Raw genomic sequence first — 20,416 nt, forward strand, 5'->3', positions numbered from 1 at the left:
ACCCACCTCCTTGAGATGACTAATCCAATGATCCACATAGTGCACACACTCCACTATGTAAAACACTCCTTCTAAAAAATAATTCAGAGATGGAGAAAGCTCGTACAAGCTCACAACAAGAAAATACAACAAAGAAATGAATACACAATATAATAAACACCTTGTTTGATCTCTTGTAGCTTGTAGATGCCTCTTGATCGTTGGAAAGTATAGCAACATTTATCTTCCAAGGGATCAAGAATTAGTAGAGAGTGTGCGAAAGAGATGGCTTCGAAAAATTCCACAAAAAGCCTTTTAATGAGTTCTTCGATACCTCCCAATCAATTAGGCTCACTCCTAATTGATTATCACATAGGATTTACCCATTTAACCTGCAGAACGACTCCTTTTCAAAATCCGAATCAATTGGTGAGTTATCCTAATCGATTCAGAAATCCTTAATCAATTACCTAATCGATTCCGAAACTCTATTCTCTCGCGAAAGGCCTTAATCGATTAGCTCAACCGATTAAGAAGTATTAATTGATTGCTTCAATTGATTCCCTCTCTCACAACAAAAAAACAACTCTTAATCGATTGCTTCAATCGATTGGAACTGCCTAATCAATTGACCCAATCGATTGACTCAATCAATTCAACACCTTTTTGTACTCTCGTGATTTTGGCTCCGCGAAGCTCCTAATCGATTAGGAATCCATCCTAATAGATTGGAGCATGTCCCAATCAATTCCTTATCAATTGTCTAACCCTAACTCATTTGATCCGAGTCTAGGGTTCTCCTTGTCCAACATCCGATCAACCATGACCTGTTGGATCTTCCCAACTAAGTGTCCACTTGGACTTTCTCTTTGACAACCTCCTGTTAAACTTTCAATTACCAAGTGCGGTCCTCATTGACCCACTTGAATTTTCCTCTTGCCTAACCTCAGTTATGGCTAGTCATTTGGTAGATTTCCACCCTGCCTAACCTTAATTAGGGGTTTCCTTGTCTAACCGTAGTTAGGACTTTCTTTGCCAACGTGCGATCTTCCTTGACCTACTTAAACTTTCCTTTGTCTAACCGCAATTAAGGCTAGTCGCTCGATAGACTTTCACCCTATCTAACCTCAGTTAGAGTTTTCCTTTGCTTAACCGCAGTAGTACTTTTCTTTGCCTAACTTCTCGTTAGGACTTCCCAGTCAAGTATCTGATCCTTCATAACCTACTTGACTTCTCTCTCATATATTGTTAAGTATCCGATCAACCTTGACATACTTGACATCTTCTAACATATTGTTCAAACATCAAAACTTAAGCTCGAATCTACTGAAACTTAGTTAAATCGGTATGATCTAAGAATAATTGCAATAATAATCTCCTAACAATATTTACATATGTGAAGAATTGAATCATGCTTTTATATATATATATATATATATATTTATTTATTTATTTATTTATTTATTTATTTGTTTGATAACCCAATTTTGAGTACTTATAACCCAGCTCAAGAAATGATATTAGTTCATCAAGATATTTATAGTTTCTTTAATTTTGTGGCTTAATTAAACCTTTAAAGACCTTATAACCCTAGAAAGGTTAATTAGGCATCTAAGGTTTAAATCCTAACTATGCCATACCATTAGTATTTTAGTAGTGAAATGGCAAACCTAAAACCTAAAAAAAACTAATCATTTAGATGGGCATCCGTGAGTACTTTCTCATTTACCGTAGTGGTCGATAGAAAATTTTTATGGACCAAATCGATCACCTCAGATTCCAAAAATTAGATACTTAGATTATAAAAAAAAAAATCTATACTACTAGTGCAAACGAATCGAAAGTTCAAAATTAAAATTATAGTTTAAAATAACTTAAATTTAATTTTAATTAGAATTATTCAGATTTTAATTTAAATATATTTAAATTAAAATTATATAAAAATAATATTTGATTCAAGTTTAGCTCACGAGCAGCTAATTAAATACTACGAATTCGAATTTGATTTGAAAAATTTATCAAACCTCTTTGAATTCGGCTCAAATTTAATAATTTTATATATGAATCAAATATTTTAAAGATGGGCTCGGGAAACCCTAATCTCTACTCTAGTGAAAGAGAGAGAGCCTATGTCACAACAAACAATTCTTTGACAAGCTAATGTCCTGCATCAAGATGAGACGGAGCAAACTCAAAGGGACAAAGTTTCTGCCTCAAGGAAGTTGTATGGGTGAAGAACACATCATCATTGTACCAAAGATAAAAACAGATGCCCCCAGGCTATGATAAGCGGTGGGTTTGAATTTCACATGGATCTCAATTTATTCTACACTTTCAGAATTAATCGAATTGTAAAATCAAATACTTGAATTAAAAAAAAACTAAGAAACTAATTTCTATCACCTTTCAAGATATACCTGCACCGGTTCAGTTTGCAACTCTTAAGATTGATATGAATTTAACATTTTTCAAGTTATACATTCAAAAAAAAATTTAAATTTTTCAAAGGACCCTGGTTCATATTTTTTGGACCAAGAGATGGACCACATAGAATTACGATCGAATCGTAATGACGATCCGATCACAATTGATTACGATCCCTCATTAGATTTACCGTCCCTCATGTTATAGCTAGTTTGGGTCGAGACGAGTGGTTGAAGGCCGTCCGAAGATCACCCCCACTTAATGACCAGCAACCTGGTCACTTGTCCACCGACGACCTTCAGGTGGCCTCCGACCACCCGTCCCAACTCAAAGTATAACCTGAGGGGACGATGAATCCAAAGAGAGATCATAATCAATTACGATTAAATCATCATCATGAACAGAATTTAATTCCGAATTATCCATCTTCTGGTAAAAAAATATGGACCAAGAGATCTGGTATAATTTTCTACTATACTATACTTTGATTTTATCAAACAGTGAAGTAATTCTCATATTATCTTTCCAGTCTATTTGAATTTTAAATTAAAATTAAAAAAATTAAATTTTGTTATTTAATCCGAATCAAATTAAAGCGCATGGAAAAAAATAAAAACTTAATTAATTTATTAAAAAAACTTTTATAAAAAAAAAAGACGGACTCCAAAGAGCTCATTTTTTTCAAAAAAAAATGCATTATTAAATTTTCCTTTTTAAAATACACAATAGAATTTTCCTAAATTTTTATATTTTTAAAAATTTTGTAAAATTTTCATAAATACTTTTAAAAAAATTAAAAAGAAGGTTAACAAACAAAAATTATAAAATCTTTAAAAACTATTTTTTTATTTTTAATATCTAATTACAAGTAAAAAAAATGAAATAAAATTAATAAAATAAAAACTTAGTTATTTTTTCAGGGACTTTAATATAAAAGTCATTGACTACTTTAAAATTTTAAAATTTATGTCATATTAACATTGTTTACTCCGAATAATATGCTTAATTTATTTATATAATTTTTTAAAACTTTTGAGTCTTCTAAGTCTATAGTTTTTTTTACCAAAAGTAATTAATGACGCTAAAGAGCTAAATTTTATTCATATTAATAGTAATCTTCTAAGTTTATCCATATTTGTATTTTCAATTTTAGAACCTTAATAAAAAAAATATAAAATTACAAAAGAAGGTTAATAAAAGCAAAATAATAATAACAAATATTTATTTATGTTTTAATCCTTTTTAATAACTAATTATAAGAGTGAAAATGTGAAACAAAACTAAAAATTAAAAAATTACTTTAGTTAAAGTATCTCCAACTTAGTGCAGCTTTGGTCAGAGCAAGACTGCCTTAATATTGTTTTGGGTTATAACCCAATCAAATAGTGCTAAGTTTTATGATATAAGCTTATTTGATAAAATAATCGAATTAAGTCAAACCAAACCTTAAATGAAACTAGTTATTAAAATGATTGTTTAAATTTGACTTGATTTTTTTAATAAATTTGGTTCAAATTTGACTTGAGTTCAGTTCACTTAGATGTTATCGAACACTTAATTCAAATTTATATGATTGTTTGAAAGTTTTATATTTTAAATTAATTTTGTTGGTTATTGAGCTTGATAATACTAATTTATTTATTTATTTTGAAACTTTTTGTGTATATTTAGTATGTTGATAAAAGTTATATTAATGAATATTGTTCACGAACGTTGTTCCTAGACATTAATGATCTGACCATGTGTGTTCAAATTTATTTATTTAATTGATTTTATGTGTATTGAGCAATCATAAATAAGTTTTTACCATGCTAAACATCAAACTTATTCGTGAACGTTTAATTTATTTATAATCCTAGTCAAAAGATCATCATCATAGTGTTGTTTTAGGATTTCAAAAACATTTAAGTTATCAAAACTCATTATGAACCTAAACAAATCAAATTCAATCAAAACCAAATTTAATAGAGTTACTTTCACTCTCATGAGTCTCATCATGTTCAAAAATTCTTAATTCATGACCCCTATCAAAATCCTCATGGTGCCAGTTGGTTAGATCTCCCACTCTCTAGTCACTTAGCGATCGACTATAAGTTGACCCCATAATTTATCTTCCTTCACATAACCTGAGGACGAGCTATGAGGGATGCCTAGGATAAGGATAATCATCTTTTTACTATAATTACCTCTATCAAAATTTATAAAAAATATTTTAAAAAATTTAACTTTCTTTGCTTTTGACACATTTTTATATCTATATCTAGACATCTCTGATTTACTCTAAGACAATACCAATAGCTTCCTTGTACTTTTTTTGATCTTGCTAATATTAAAATATCATGACTTCAAAAGTATTTAAGTGGACCAGTGAGTTTTAACTAAAACTTAAATCCACTGATCAACATAAATAAATCAAATTTTCTTCAAACTTGGTCTAATAGATTCCTTCTATTCCCTTGAATCTCATCATACTCCCAAAACTCTTAACTCATTAACTCTATCGATTTAGAGAAATTATTTTAAAAATTTATCCTTCTTTACATTTGAATTATATTAATGAGTTTTTATTGAAATTCATTGATAGCTTAGATACTTCTAAAATTTTGAAATTTTAGTATGAACAAGATCAAAAAATTGCAAGGAAATTATTAGTGTTGTTCTAACGTAAATTATAGATGTTTAAATCTAGATATGAAATTATGTCAAAAGTTTTAAAAATATATATATTTTTTAAATAATTTCTCTAAACTGATAGGCACCATAAATCAAGAGTTTTTTTTTAGAATGGTGAAACTCAAGAGAGTGAATAGTTAAAGTTTGGATTGAAATTGATTTTTGTTGATTCAAAACTGCTTAGATGCTTATAAAATTTTAAAACTTTACCCAAAAAGGATTAGGAGAGCAAAAAGAAACTTTTGATGCTATTCTAAAGCAAATTATGTATGTCTAAGTCTAGATATAAAAATGTGTCAAAAATAAAGAACTTCGAATTTTTTTAAACAATTTAAGGTTATGAATCAAGAGTTTTTAGCATAGTGAGACTAGGAGAGTAAAAGAAATATATTAAAGTTTGGACTAATTGTGACTTATTGTTAGATTTGGTTTGGATTAAATTTGAGTTATTTAGGTCTATTAATAACTTAAATATTTTTGAAATCCTAAAACAACATCAAGGTTGTGATGTTTTGAGAAAAGAGTATCAAATTGCGATGATGATACATGCGACAAATTAATATGTCGTCACAAATTAAGATGATTTACTTCGAAATTTAACTTCGTCGCTATTTTACTAATTTTTTTATTGAAAATAATAATGTTTTGACCAATATAACACCAAAATGTAATGTTTTGACTAAAGCAGCACTAGCTTTAGCTAAAGCAGCACTAAGGTACTAAGGCTTTGACCAAAGCAGCATCAAAGTATTTTTTTTAAAAATAATTAGTTTTATTTCATTTTTTGCATTTATAATTAGCTATTAAAATGATATAAAAATTGCTTTTATTAACCTTCTTTTGTAAATTTTTATTGTTTTATTAAGGTTTCAAATTTTAAAATAAAATTTAGATAAATTTAGAGAGTAAATAAGTAAATTTAGAATAAAATTGAGCTATTTATGGTCGTCAATAAATTTTTTACGTACTTAAAAAATTCAAAATAATTTAAAAACTATATAAATAAATTAAAGAGGTTATTAGGAGTAAATAATATAATTTGATATAAATTTTAAATTTCAATGGATTTTATATTAAAGTTCTTGATAAAATAATTAATTTTTTATTTTTTCCTTTTATTAATTTTATTTCACTTTTTCATATTTTTGTAATTAAATATTAAAAAATAAAAAATGTTTTTACAAAAAATATTAATCTTCTTTTATATTTTTATTAAAATTTTAAAATAAAAATAAATTTAGGATTTTTTTTAAAAAAAGTTAAACCGTCATCAATATCTTTTGTATGAAACTTATTGATAGAGATAGGGGTGTAATTGAACCGATTAGAGCCGAACTCTTGAATTTTTTAGTTTGGCTCATTTATAATTGAGTTGAGCTCGAGCTTTATTTAATAAATATATTCATGACTCACGAGCTTATTCAAACTTTTATCGAGTCTAAACGAACTTAATAAATATAAATTATAAATCTAAATATTCATTAAAAACTAAATTGTATATTTTAAAAAAATTATAATATTATTATTAAAATTTATAATTTTATTCCAAAAATAAATTTAATATATTTATCTATATGTTTCATAAATAGAATGTAAAATCTATAAATTTAATATCAAAATTATTATATTTTTTATTTAAAAATTAATTCATGAGATTTTGAACATGTTCACGTGCCAACGAATTTTATATTGTGAAGCTTGAACTTGATTTGTTTATCTTAACAAGCCTCAATAAACGAGTTTTTATCAAATCGAGTTTCGAATAGCTGATGAGCAGCTTGATTCATTTATAGTTTTATACCCCTAGATAGAGGTGCTCGTGTCGTTTTGCCAAATTGATAAAAATTAAATAAAATTTATTTTGTTTTAATTCAATTTAATTGAATTCGGTTTAAATTAAGAGGACTACAAAAAGCTCTTATTGACAAGGATATTTTAAAAAGTAAGTGTACCTTTTTGACATTTTAAAAAATTAAGCACGCCTTTGAAAATATGTCTATGGTGCAAATAGATTAGCTACTCTAGATTCCTGAAATAGCATTGAAGTGGTCTAGTTGAGACAGTGCGGTTGTTGAAATATAGAGTGTTATGATATGAGATTTTAGGATTAAAATTCGATAAATTCGAGTTTATCTTCTCTCATATCTTAGTCATCTGCACTAATGGCTAATAGTCACTCATGATTTATCTCCTCCATGTTGACTTAAGAACGGGTTGACTAGGATACCGAGACAAACAAATCGCCTTTTTACCACACTTGAAATAGCATTGCAACGAAAGATGTTAAGTTGTTACCTAAATATTTATAGCTCGATTCCTTATTATGCTATATTCATAGAGACTTTTCCTTCAAATAGGATGCTCAACCACGACATCTTCACCCTCAAAAAGAAAGCAAGGGAACAGAGAAAGAACAGATAGAATCCAAAAACCAACTGTGACAAAATCTTATAGTCCCCATATCTCCCATGTGCTCAAAAAATTATATTGAGCTGTCATTCAAAGTCAATATGACTCAGACGTGACATAAAATGAATCGGTCCCAGTCTAGATGAAATTTAAATTTGATCGAACTTACTCAGTATACTCCTCTCGGATTAGAATTTACTTAGAGATAAGATAATTACTAAGCATTTTTTTTGTCTTAGCATTAGTGGTCGACATCGGCCTTAGAACTTGGCATCATCTCAGTCTTAGCCCCAAATCCTGATATCCTTCTAGTCTTGGACTCAGAACCCGACATCGCTCTTGTCTCGGCCCCGAATCCCGACATCTTCCTTGCTTCAGATCCTGACATCTCCCCTAACTCGGTTTCAGTCACCAACATTCTCCTTGCCTCGCCTTCAATCGCCGACATCCTCCCTGATTTGACCATCCATGATATTAACAACTTCGATGAATGTCTATTTAAATAAACCAGCAAGAGGCTTTGTTGCAGCTCGTGGAAGAACTATGATCATTGCTAGGTGAAGGCTTTGAGAATTTTTCATAACATATTTCATCGATTTCTGCCGTTATTCATTTCTTTACCAGTGTAGTTAAAATCATTTATCTTATTATGTGATCATTTTGTATCATTTTCATTTATCACTACTAGAATAAGAACTGTTTATCGTTTGGTATCGATTCATTTGTTATAAATTCTTCTTTTGGTTAACTTTGCTAGTTGGATTGTTTTTGTGATTTTTCATTGTGGGAAGTTTGAAAGTAAAAAATTGAAAAATTCTTAAATATTTTCCTATTTGAAATGGTTAGTTGGCCATGTATAAGTGTTGCAAGCGCATCATGTCTTACCACACCTTAGTCGTGGAAACTCAGGGTGTTCAAACTTCGCTGGACTAATCCTAAAAGTAGACCATCTTCCTCTAGTTCTCGCCTACCGAGTAAATCGAAAGCACAACTTATACACCCTAAAAAGCCAACCTTCAGAATGCACACATTTGATTAGATAACTGACGGTAAAAGACTGGCAATATACAAGTTCCATGCTGATATCACTCTGAAATTGCAACACAACCTCAAAAGGCTTGTGCTCTTTCCTAATAAGCTTTTTTCAATGTAAGCTCGGATAAAAATATAATGCACCTAGGTTAAACAAAATATACATATAAACACGAATGGAACTTCAATTTACTGAAAAATATCTATAGCTGATTAGATCGATCTTGTTGGCGGTGATGCAATGAAAACTGGCAGCAGCTTCATTGGCACTGCAAACAAACCAAATCAATATGATCTGTTGAACAAAATGCTACTTCAAGACAGATGTTTTTTGTAGATAAATGTGGAGATTTTTTTTTTCTTGACAAAATATGGGCATACAAGAACATTACTGTGGAAATTGAAAAGCACCTGATCCTCTGACAGGCAAAATTTGAAGGGGACCCTTTTTGACAAGTAGAATAGATACAATACACATCTCTCTGAGGAATATGCAATCATCTGGCTATTGGATACTAGACATATCAGAATGTAATGGTTGAGGTGACTGAGTCTTGATTAGAGGCTTCAAGGATTCCATGATACTAGAAAAAGAAGGCCTTTTCCATGGCTCGCTGAAGCTCAACATGTGATTTAAGTTAGTGTGTGGGGAAGCACGAGTGAAGAAGTATGTTAATATTTAATAACCATGCCTGCATCAGGCAATAGATATCTATACCTGGCCCAACAGGACTCAATTATGGCAGCCACATGTCTATTTACAGTACTTGGGATCTCAGGCCTTCTTGCCTTGAAGCCAACTGCAGCAACCACCTGCAAGGGCACAGCTTGTATTTTCTTTTATACAGTTAAAGGAAAATATATCAATTAATGGGACCCAGCACTGTCAAAAGAAGTTACTTTTATTTGTAGCTAAAATAAACAAGATGTGGTTGTGCAACAAATCTAACCAACCCTAACGCTGTTGATGATAAGTAGGAATTAGGAAGTCACGCAAATGAATAAGAACAACTTAGTCAACTAACGACCATGTTTTATGGGTCATCTAAGTAGAATCATTAAAGATGGAAGTTAACAATGCACAAGCATAGGGTTAATAAAATGATCGCAATAACAACCAAATCTTATCCCACTAGGTGGGGTCGGCTATATGAATCCTTCTATGTCATTGGGCTCTATCCCCTACCATATCATCATCTATACTTAAATAAATTATATCTTGTTTTATTATTGCTAACTAAGTCTTTTTTAGTCTTCCTCGTTTGATGTGCATATTTGTCATAATTTTATATCGCCTAACTGGAGCATTTATTCATTATCTAAGTACATGTTCGTACCATCTTAAACGTGTCTCTAGTTTCCCTCAATAGATGCAACTCCGACTCTCTCTGATGCTCTCATTTCTTATTCTGTCTATCCTCGTATGTTCACACATCCACATTAACATCTTCATCTCTGCAACTCTCATCTTCTGCTTATGTGCTCGAGTCATAACCCAACATTTAGTGTCATATAATATAGCAGGTCTAATCACCATTTGTAAAAATTTCTCTTTAAGTTTTAGAGGTACTTGACGATCACATAAAACACCCGATGTTCTCCTTCATTTTAACTATCTTGTTTGCATTCTATATAAGACATCTTTTTCAATTCCTCCATCATTTTGTTAAAAATAATAAATGACTAATGTCAAAAAAAAAAAAATAACATGTATATGTTAGTAACAAACTGAAGTTTTTCAACAGAACTCTCAAACTTGAAATCACTTAAATGTTCATAATCATACCTATCTACTAATCCTGAGAAGCTAAGCAAACCATAGCCAAGAATGAAATGATTTCAGTTAGCATAGAACAAGTATTACAAAGTAACAATCACTATCCTTGATGGAATAAACTACTAACCTGAGCAGGATTTAAGTTACTCCATGGTTGTTGCAACGTCATAAGCTCCCATAAAATCACACCAAAGCTGTAAATATCTGATTTCTCATTTGATGGTTCATCCCGAAGTACTTCAGGCGCCATCCACTCCGGCTAATGTGAAAATAATATAACCAAAAGCTATCAGTAATATAGAGCACAAAATAAATCCAGTGAAATGAGTTGCACTAAGCAAGCAACTTACTGTTCCTGCAAGAGATTTGGATGAGAGAAATGTGTTTGCCTTCAATCTAGACAGACCGAAATCACAGACCTGGAGTTCAACAGAACAATTTACTGAGGTCGTGATTGATATTAATCACAATATTTTGATAGGAAAGGTTAGTGACAAAAATCATTGACAACAGTGCATAGAAGCATGATAAAGTATATTGTCTTGCTCCAATAGGTCTTAGGGTCAATTCCCAACGAGTGCAAAATGTCTCAGTGGGTGTCTGACCTCCCCAATGCAAAGGGCCGCTGTGCTATGACAAAATACCCCACATGATTTACCTGCCTGTATCTAACTAGGAGGCCGACAATACTGGGCCGCCTGGGTTTAGTGTTATCGCCTTTTGCTCCAATGATAAAATAAATTGTAGCATGAGAGCAGGAATCGAATCCCCAGAGGAACAATCCCTTGGGAAATAAAATTCCTTCCACCTAGAGAGGTCGCTCGATCACCATGATTAGTCTACTCCCTTCATCTGCTGTGGGGCAGGCGGTGAGAGGCACTTGGGATGAGCGAGTCACCCTTTGCCACATGATAAAGTAAAATGAACCTAAACTTTGCAAGATGAATGCACTCATGCAATTGTAATATAGGTACTCCACGAGAATCAAAACATGTGATAAAAGCATTGTATCTGGCAAAGTTATAGTTGTCTACTACTTTCTGTAAATGCTAAACTGCCAGATTATGCATATTCAAGTATTTTATCGACCATGAATAGGACATTTAAAGATTATGCATCCATTTGTGCAGATATCCTTTTATTGATGCCTTATAAAAGTTTGTACTGAAATAAACATTATCCCTTTACGTGTTCATTTTTTCTTCTCTGACAGTTTTTAAAGAAAAAAACATTTGTTTGATTCATCGATATTTCGACAACAGATTAATTTCAGCAGACTGTGATGCTTTTTGTAGCTCCTTGGACGGGAAAGCCTGCCTATCCACTTGTTCCAATAGTTAATGGAATATTGATACATTTATTCATCAAGAGAAAAATCCGTGCATGATACAGAGCCAATTCCAATAAACTTTTAATTATTTCCATTGGCGTGCATCCAGCAGGAATTGGACTTGGGAATTTACCAAGTATGAGTTGGGCAGTTCAACCATTCAGCCATGGATGCTTAACACATCAAATATAGATGCATAACTTAGTAATCTGTTTCCTTAACAGGAGTACATCACATGTTGCAATAGTATGACCTAGCCAAAAAACTGATGCTTCATCTGATGCGCTATTTTCCTCGTACTACTATTCAGCACAATCTATACCAAATTATCCAAACAATTTGCATATGAGCAAACTTTTCTTCCTCATTTAGGTCCAACTTTAACCTAAAATTTGAGCTGCAAGAAGTTGAACAATAAGCAAAGATACGATACCATGTTGGTGTGTTTGATTTATAACTTAAGTTGTCGCGCATATGTATCATAAATAACAATGTCAAAATTGACCTTGTTAGTGATTCTCATTTAGCAACAAATGTGAAGCAAGACACAGAAGTAACACAACTTACTCAAATCATACATGGCACATTATGGACTAGCAAACAAAATAAATTCATTAGAAGTTGCTAATTAAGAGTATCAATATCTATAGGAGACTAACAATCACATATAAACTTGAATGAGCCTATACCGTGCGAACAGCAAAATGGGCAGAGTCAGACTTTAACTGGAAGGCAGTAAGAGACTACTGTGCAGAAAGAGTACAAGCTACAAGGCATATCATGACTAGGAGTCTTACTTTCACAGTATATTTCTTATCAACAAGAAGATTTGGAGACTTCAAATCTCGATGCACAATTGGAGGATTACGTTTGTGAAGATAATTCATTCCCTTTGCCTGCAGAAGAAATTAGTTTAGTAAAACCATGCAGCCTAAAGGATTATGAAAAATTGCTATATAAGAAGACACTGAAGTAGAAATGATCTTGGTCTTTGTAAGATAATAAGTTTCTGTCTTGTCTAGAAAAACACTTTAACAATTAAATATACCACATCAAATGCCATGCTTAATCTGCGCCTCTCTTCTATAGTTTCCTTTGCGCCATTTTTATGTAAAAGTCTATACAAACTTCCTCTGCAATAACACAAAATCTTCCATATATCAACCATATTGAGTATGGACTATAGTGGGTATGCTTTTGTAAATAGACATGCTCTGGAAAAAGCAGAAAATTTAAGAAAGACTGCATACCTTGACAAATATTCAGTGACAATGGATAGATTAGGTGGTTCAGTAACAGCACCCATAAACAGAACAATATTAGGATGTCGTAGGCTTTTCATTATAGCAACCTAATGACAAAGGCAACAAGATGACAAAGCTTTCATGGCATACAGTAAAAGGAAAATATCTTCCTTCAAATCAGCAGCATCTTTCAGAAAATGCAGAAAATTTACTCATTTTTTGCAATTTGTATTTCAAAAATTGGCATTCTATGTAATATCACAATCTGAGGTTTCCGATGGGTGCATTGAATATTTTGAAAAAATGAATTGGTTAGGTCAATGTGACTGAATCACTCCCTAATTCAGCCCGCATTAAACTATAAACTTACAAAAATCCAGATAGTCAAACTCAGTGAAAACTCTGGTGTCAAATCCAACCAACCTCACTGATTAACCTAATTTTATAAATTTCTAAATTATTTATGTGTTTTCGCTAAGTTAAACTGGTTGGAGTAGTCGAATCATAGAATTAATTCTTGTGTCAATTGGGTGATAAATCAGAACTTAAAGTTATTTGGCGGAACACCATATTATAGAAGACACATGATTATATTACAAGAATAGTTAATTATTAAGCCAAAGTATTAATAATAATAAAATTACTAGCTAATCACCTCCCCTAGCCAGCCATTCAGTCCTATATTTTGCAGATAAACTTAGAAACATCTTTCAAATCACTTTAAATGTAAAAGTCACGCAAAATCACTTGAACAAACTCCTCAGTATCATGTTCCTTACACTGTTCTTCCTTAGAGCCAATGAAGATGTAAATCTTGGAAGATGCTTCCACTCCACCCCTATTAGACATGTACATTCGGATACTGCAAGCTTGTACATTAATCTTACTATCCCTTGATCCTATGGTCGACTGATCTGCTTTAGCAATTTTGTTGTCATTTATAGGATTCACCATGGAGACCTAGGAGTCTATCAACAAGGTCATGATGATCGTGTTGGTGGACAAGGCAAGCCTAAGTGTTCCTACTGTGTGAAACCTGGCTATGGCTACGTAATGATGTCTCTAACTCTCTTCATAACTATCCATCTATCCATCCCTCACATAAATCATGTGGCCCGGTCAAATGCTACTTCCTACAAGAGTCCATTAACCCACACTCACCTTGGTTCTAGTTCCACTAATGAAGCTCCTATTAATAATTCCTCTAATTCGAAGTTGCAATTGTTATATTATTTTTCTTTTTCTCATTTTCTTTTCTTTACTTCCCATCTGTGCCACCGGCATGGCCCCATATGAGCACACACCCTTCTCTTCTCATGAAATCGTGGTACCAAGCATCATGACCATGTCCTCCATAAACGCACTCCTCACTTAAATCGCAATAGCGCCCTCCCCTCCATTCTTGTGAAAACACAACACCTAGAACTGCGATTGCGAACCCTTTTTAGAATTTCTTTCGTGACAGCTCAGATTGCAACTGACTAACCTCATGACTCTTTGTGCAAATGCAGATGGAGTCTCCTCTCTCCACAAGACTCCTCATTCCACAACGTCGCCACCTTAATGTCGAGCCATATAACCCCAAGCCCTCTTGATTCCACCTAAAACCTTAGTCGTGCATCACCAAGATTACCCTTTCATGTGCAATCTTTTTCCGCCAACACCTATTGCTCTAGTTTGTGGATTTTTCTTTGAGCTCCCTTTCTCTTTTGTTGTTTTTGACCTCCTCTCCCCTATGATTTTTTCTTCTAGTCATTAACCTCTTCTTTAGATTTTCATTAGTAGGAGGACACAATTACAACACCCCTGCCCCTTCTTTTCTTTTTGGGGTTTGTATGCTTTGCCAACAGAAATCATCATTAAGTTGTTGGTGAGTTCTACTCCCTCAAACCCTTTTTAGATTATAAATTCAGAGTAATAACCCTATTGCTTGATCCAGACAACAGCAGGCATTCTCAACCTCTCAGTCAGTCATGATCTGTTACTATGTAGAGGTAAAAGATTGGCATCCTTGCTTAGTACCATTATTTATTGTCTATTAGGGTGGCATTTTGTGCATCTTATTTTAGTTTGGGGATTACTAGTGTTTTGCTCTTTGTGTTGCATTATGAATGCATATTATTATCTTTGAGAGTTGGCATTGTTGTAACCTAATACATTGCAGTGTTTTAGCTTATTATTTCCTTCTAACGGTAGATATTGTGTTTCAAGTGAGTAATTTGTGTTCTTTGGTGTATCCTTGTAGATCCATCAATCAAAGGAGCTTAAAGTTTTCTTGGGACAAATTGGTAGGATATGAGTTCTTGTTACAAAAGGCGGAATCCGCCGCCCCGACGGCCCCCTACGCCTGCCCCATGGTGATGTAGGAGGAGGGTTAATCAGGGTGAATGCTGGGTTGACAAGTGGCTGGGGGTTCGAGGCTTTAAGTCGGCAGACGGGGATTTAGGGTTTAGGGTTTAGGGTTTAGGCTTTAAATGGATGGATGTTTTCTACTTGTTTCTTTAAATTTATCTTGCATGATAATTATATGATAACGATGATATGAGATAACTATGATACGTATGACAAGTTTTTTTTTTTTTTTTGCCCCCGAGGCAATGGTGCGGCAACATACATCTAAGGATCGACTCCCAACTTCGGCAAATTAACTGATGAATTTCTTTAATGGGCACCTAAGAATACTGAGCTGATGAGTCGCCCGCTGCGAGCGCTTCCCTATTTACCTTAGTGACCAGTAGGAAACTTCTATGGTGTCGGGCTAATCATCCCCAATAGTAGTTGGTGTAAGCTAGATACATGGTGCCAACTAAAAAAACTATGATAATATTTTCAAAAGGGATTATCAAATGTGCCGCTTAATTATGAAATGTGAAATCCATAAAAATGTTGTGAGGTTAAACTAGAGAACTTTAAAAAAAAAAATGCTTCACATGATTTTATTTAGCGGGAATTGAGCAAAGGGTGCACGTAGATTTGGGAAATTCTCAAACCACGCACCATACTTTGAGAATGACCAAGGGAAGCGCACTGATTTGGATGACCTTCATTCTAGCCTTCCTGCCAAAGCTGACTTTTTAGTCTATTTCCTCTCTCCTTTGCATGCAACTTTCCTCTCTTCTCTTTCATTCGATTAAACTTTTGTTTCTCTCCTTTACATGCAACACCACGATGCTAGGGAGACCAAGCTTAACTTGGTCCTGGTATGCTCTCAGATTACACCCACCGTGATCTTAACATAATACTAGAGCATCTCTGGGGAACTCGAAATAAATAATGGAGGACACCTTTGGACTCTTTGCAACCTCAAAAATCCACAAGATCTGAAATGGATGCAATATGAACTCTCTAGGTCAATTAGTGGATTTTGACCAAAATTCATTGATGGACTTAGGCTATTTGGATTTCTACAAACTTGCACCCATCTAGTAGGGTTTAGTAAGAGTAAGGTAGACCGTAGATATAGTATCAAACCTTGATTATGATCAAGGAAAATTGTAGGCCTAGTGTGGGGAGACCAGGACCACTTTAGACCTGATCTGAGAGCATATCAAGCCTAACTTGGTCCTGGTCTCGCCTACTGTGTGCATGATTTGAGACCAAACCAGGTCCAAGTCTTGGGTACCAAGTTGGGCCTGATCTGCTCTCAAATCAGGCCCAAAGTGGTCCTGGTCTTCCCACACCAAGCCCTAGTTTTTCTTGATCACAACTAAGGTTTGACATCATATCTACCTTTCTCTCACTCAACCCTACGGATGGGTGCAAATTTACAAAAATCCAAATAACTTGGGACCATCAGGTTTCGGTCAAAACCACTAATCGACCTAGAGAGCTCATATTAAGCTCATTTTAGGTCCTATGGGTTTCTGAGATTGCACGGAGTCTAAACATGTCCTCCATTACTTATTTGGGCTCCTAGAGATGCTCTAGTATTATGTTAACTTTCAGCTCAAACGCTTGGGTATGATCTCCTAAAGACCAGGACTAAGTTGGTCTTGTTGGACCGCTAGGCCGGCTAGAACAGGGGGTTGAATAGCCTGCCAAAAAACAAAAACACAACCCTTTCTCGAACTTTCAACAGAACACTTGCATAAAATGGAAAAGCAATAAATTAAAACAAAAAGGAAAGAGGCACCAGATGTTTACTTGGTTACAACCGGGGAGGTTGTTAATCCAAGGAATGGAATGCACTAGAATATCTCCTTCAGGCGGAGAAGCCTCTTACAGTAATGAAAGCGCAAAAAGAAATAAGCTAATCTAGAGATTGAGCATACAAGCGTTGGAGTTACAATTTCTGAGTTGTTGAAAAGCTTCTAGACCAAGGCTGTATTTATAGTCTTGGTCGGGGCGCCCAGAAGGGGTTCCGGGCACCCTGGGAGATAAAACTTTATCCCCCAATGTTCAGATCGCGATTAACGCGATCTGGTCAAAAAGTCAACTCCGGGCGCCCCGGACTGTTCCGGGCGCCCCGGCTGGGAAAGTCAACCCCATTGACATTTTTCAACCCGGGTCTTCTGCTCCGGCTCCGTTCGTCTCAGACCGAGTCTTCCGACCGCTTGGGTGATCTCTGCCATCCGGAATAGGGCTCACCCGAACCCAACTTCCAGTCTTCTCGAGCAGGCTTCACTCCGGCTTCTCGTCCCTCGGAATCGCCACATGCTTCCTTCTCGTCCGCCAGCGTACTCATCCGCAGTCTTCGTCCCTCGGTCGCACCCCGTGCCGACCTTCTCGTTAGCTGCGTCTCTTGCTCCTCGAGCAGTCTTCCGCTCCGGCTTCTCGTCCCTCGGAACCACCGCACGCTTCCTTCTCGTCCGCCAGTGTACTCTTCCGCAACGCCTCGTCCCTCAGACGCACCGCGTGTCGTCCTTCTCGCTAGCTGTGTCTTCCGCTCGACTACCTGTGCTCCTAAGCTCCTACACACTTAGACACAAGGTTAAAAACACACAGGACTTAACTTGTTGATCGCACCAAAACAACCTTGGAGTTCAACAATCTCCCCTTTTTGATGTGAGTAACCCAAGTTAAGCTAGGGTAAATAGACATAAAAAATAAACTAACTAATTTTGCAATAAAGTGCAAAAAGATAGAAAAAATTAGTCTATCAGAAAAACTTTTAATTTTTATTAAAAAGTTTTAAGCAAAAAAATTCTAAGAAAAAAAATTAAAAAAATGTTTAAACAAACTTTTTAAAGCATTATTAAATTTTAATCTTAATGCTTTGTCAGAAAGTTAATTAAACATTTTATTTCAATATTTTGGCTTCCAGGTCGTGGTGAGGCACTAGGCCTTCTTGGTTATTGGAGCAACAACCACTTCCTTAAACAAAGCCTCATAAAGAAATTTTAATGTCTAATTTTCTCGCTGAAAGCTCTAAATCTAATTAGTTCAAGTTCAAGTCAGACAGGACTTTGGAACTCAATATAAGTTCCAGCCTACTGGATTGACTAGGAATTTCTTAGAGATATTTTTCTTAGAAATATTTCTAATCTGTCGCTTATGATATCGAAAATACCAATTTAAATTGTTGTATTTTCTAAAATATGTTTTATTTGAACATGCATGATTTTTTTAGACTATCTATTTGCATTTTCTAATTTTGATTTATCTAAATCTTCTAGAGAGCAAGATTTAGCTAGTATTACTTTTAAATTTTTATTTTCTTTTTCTAATTTGCAGCAATCTTTTGTTAATAATTTAACGAATTTAAAGAGTTTATCGGGAGGAAGAGATCGTACCTGACTTACCTTGTCGATCTCGTTATCCGTGTCTCCCCCTGAACTGCTGTCATCTTCCGACGTGGCTCCCCCTTCATCGATGCTCTCGATGCTCATTTCGGAAGAGCTTGACTCGCAGTCGTCGTCTTGATGACTCGCTATTAATGCGAGCCTGGAGAACGCCTCGACTTCCGATTCAGACGACGTATCGTCCCACGTCGCCTTTAGGAACTTGCGCTTTTGGATAGGCTTTTTACCTTTATCTTGTCCTTGTTCTTTAGCTTGGGACAGTTGTCCTTGACGTGCCCTTCTTCGTCGCAGTGGTAGCAGCGGATCATCCTTTTCTTTTTACCCTGCGGATGGTTAGAGGTTCTAGATTTACAAAGTTTTTTAAACCGTCTTACCATCATTACCATTTCCTCGTCGTTGAGAGAAGACTCCGACTCAGGTTCGTCTCTCGATGTTTTGAGGGCGACGTTGTTCTTGGGCTCCTTCGTACCTGCACATCTTGATTCGTGCACTTCAAATGTAGAAAAGAATTCCTCTAATGTTATTTTTTCTAAGTCTTTTGAAATATAAAAGGCATCTATTAGTGACGCCCATTTTGAATTTCTAGGAAAGGAATTTAGTGCGTACCTTAACAAATCTCGGTTACTTACCGTCTCTCCGAGATTCGAAAGTCCGGTGATGATTTCCTTTATCCTTGAGTGCAGATGCGCAACTGTCTCATCTTCCCCAAGTCGCAGGCTGGTGAGCTGGTTGCAGAGTAAATCCCGTTTTGCGAGCTTTGCTTCGGACGTTCCTTCGTGCAGTTCAAGAAACTTCTCCCAAAGTTCCTTCGCGGAGTCGTAGTTGCCGATCCGGTTGACTTCTTGTGGCGGAAGAACGATTAGTAGATGGTACTCAGCTTTGCCGTTTGCCACGTAGTCGGCCTGCTCCTTCTTCGTCCAATGATATTTCTCCTTACCTTCCGGTGCTGTAAAACAGAACTCCATAATTAACATTAAATCAAAATCGGTTTTAAAGAATACCTGCATTCGCTTTTTCCAGCTAGCAAATTCCCCTTCGAACTTCGGCGGGTAGATGCTTGGTCCGATTATTATATCGTTGCTTCGTTCGGCGGTTAGTCCTCTTGAAGCGCCTTGACTCTGATACCACTTGTTAAACCGCTGGGCCCGCTAGAAGAGGGGGTTGAATAGCCTGCCAAAAAACAAAAGCACAACCCTTTCTTGAACTTTCAACGGAACACTTGCATAAAATGGAAAAGCAGTAAATTAAAACAAAAAGGAAAGAGGCACCAGATATTTACTTGGTTACAACCGGGGAGGTTGTTAATCCAAGAAGTGGAATGCACTAGAATATCTCCTTCAAGCGGAGAAGTCTCTTACAGCAATGAAAGCGCAAAAAGAAAAAAGTTAATCTAGAGATTGAGCGTACAAGTGTTGGAGTTACAATTTCTGAGTTATTGAAAAGCTTATGGACCAAGGTTGTACTTATAACCTTGGTCGGGACGCCCCGAAGGTGTTCCGGGCGCCCTGGGAGGATAAAGTTTTATCCCCCAACGTTCAGATCGCGATTGACGCGATCTGGTCAACCGATCAACTCCGGGTGCCTAGAAGGGTTTCGGGCGCCCCGGACTGTTCCGGGCGCCTTGAACAGTTCCGGGCGCCCCGGCTGGTAAAGTCAACCCCGTTGACTTTTTTCAGCCCGGGTCTTCTACTCCGGCTGCGTTCGCCTCAGACCGAGTCTTCCGACCGCTTGGGTGATCTCTGCCATCCGGAATAGGGCTCACCCGAACCCAACTTCCGATCTTCTCGAGCAGGCTTCCGCTCTGGCT

General features: G+C 35.2%; 1 protein-coding gene across 2 annotated transcripts in view; it reads right to left on the reverse strand.

The window, feature by feature from the left end:
* Positions 1-8,500: 8,500 nt before the first annotated feature.
* LOC122041852 (serine/threonine-protein kinase CTR1-like) overlaps positions 8,501-20,416 on the reverse strand; it is a 40,739-nt gene continuing 28,823 nt past the window's right edge. The window contains exons 9-16 of one of the 2 annotated variants that reach the window (XM_042601699.1): positions 12,875-12,975; positions 12,673-12,757; positions 12,422-12,520; positions 10,645-10,713; positions 10,422-10,553; positions 9,236-9,330; positions 8,929-9,131; positions 8,501-8,786 (exon numbers count right to left, since the gene is read on the reverse strand). In XM_042601699.1, coding sequence (XP_042457633.1) covers positions 9,023-9,131; positions 9,236-9,330; positions 10,422-10,553; positions 10,645-10,713; positions 12,422-12,520; positions 12,673-12,757; positions 12,875-12,975 — 690 coding nt within the window. In that variant the 3' untranslated portion in view covers positions 8,501-8,786; positions 8,929-9,022. Of the gene's footprint in view, positions 8,787-8,909; positions 9,132-9,235; positions 9,331-10,421; positions 10,554-10,644; positions 10,714-12,421; positions 12,521-12,672; positions 12,758-12,874; positions 12,976-20,416 lie in introns of both variants that reach the window. The other variant, XM_042601700.1, reaches the window with a different exon arrangement.

This window comes from Zingiber officinale, chromosome 2A, assembly GCF_018446385.1.
Source record: "Zingiber officinale cultivar Zhangliang chromosome 2A, Zo_v1.1, whole genome shotgun sequence".
Lineage (NCBI taxonomy): Eukaryota > Viridiplantae > Streptophyta > Magnoliopsida > Zingiberales > Zingiberaceae > Zingiber > Zingiber officinale.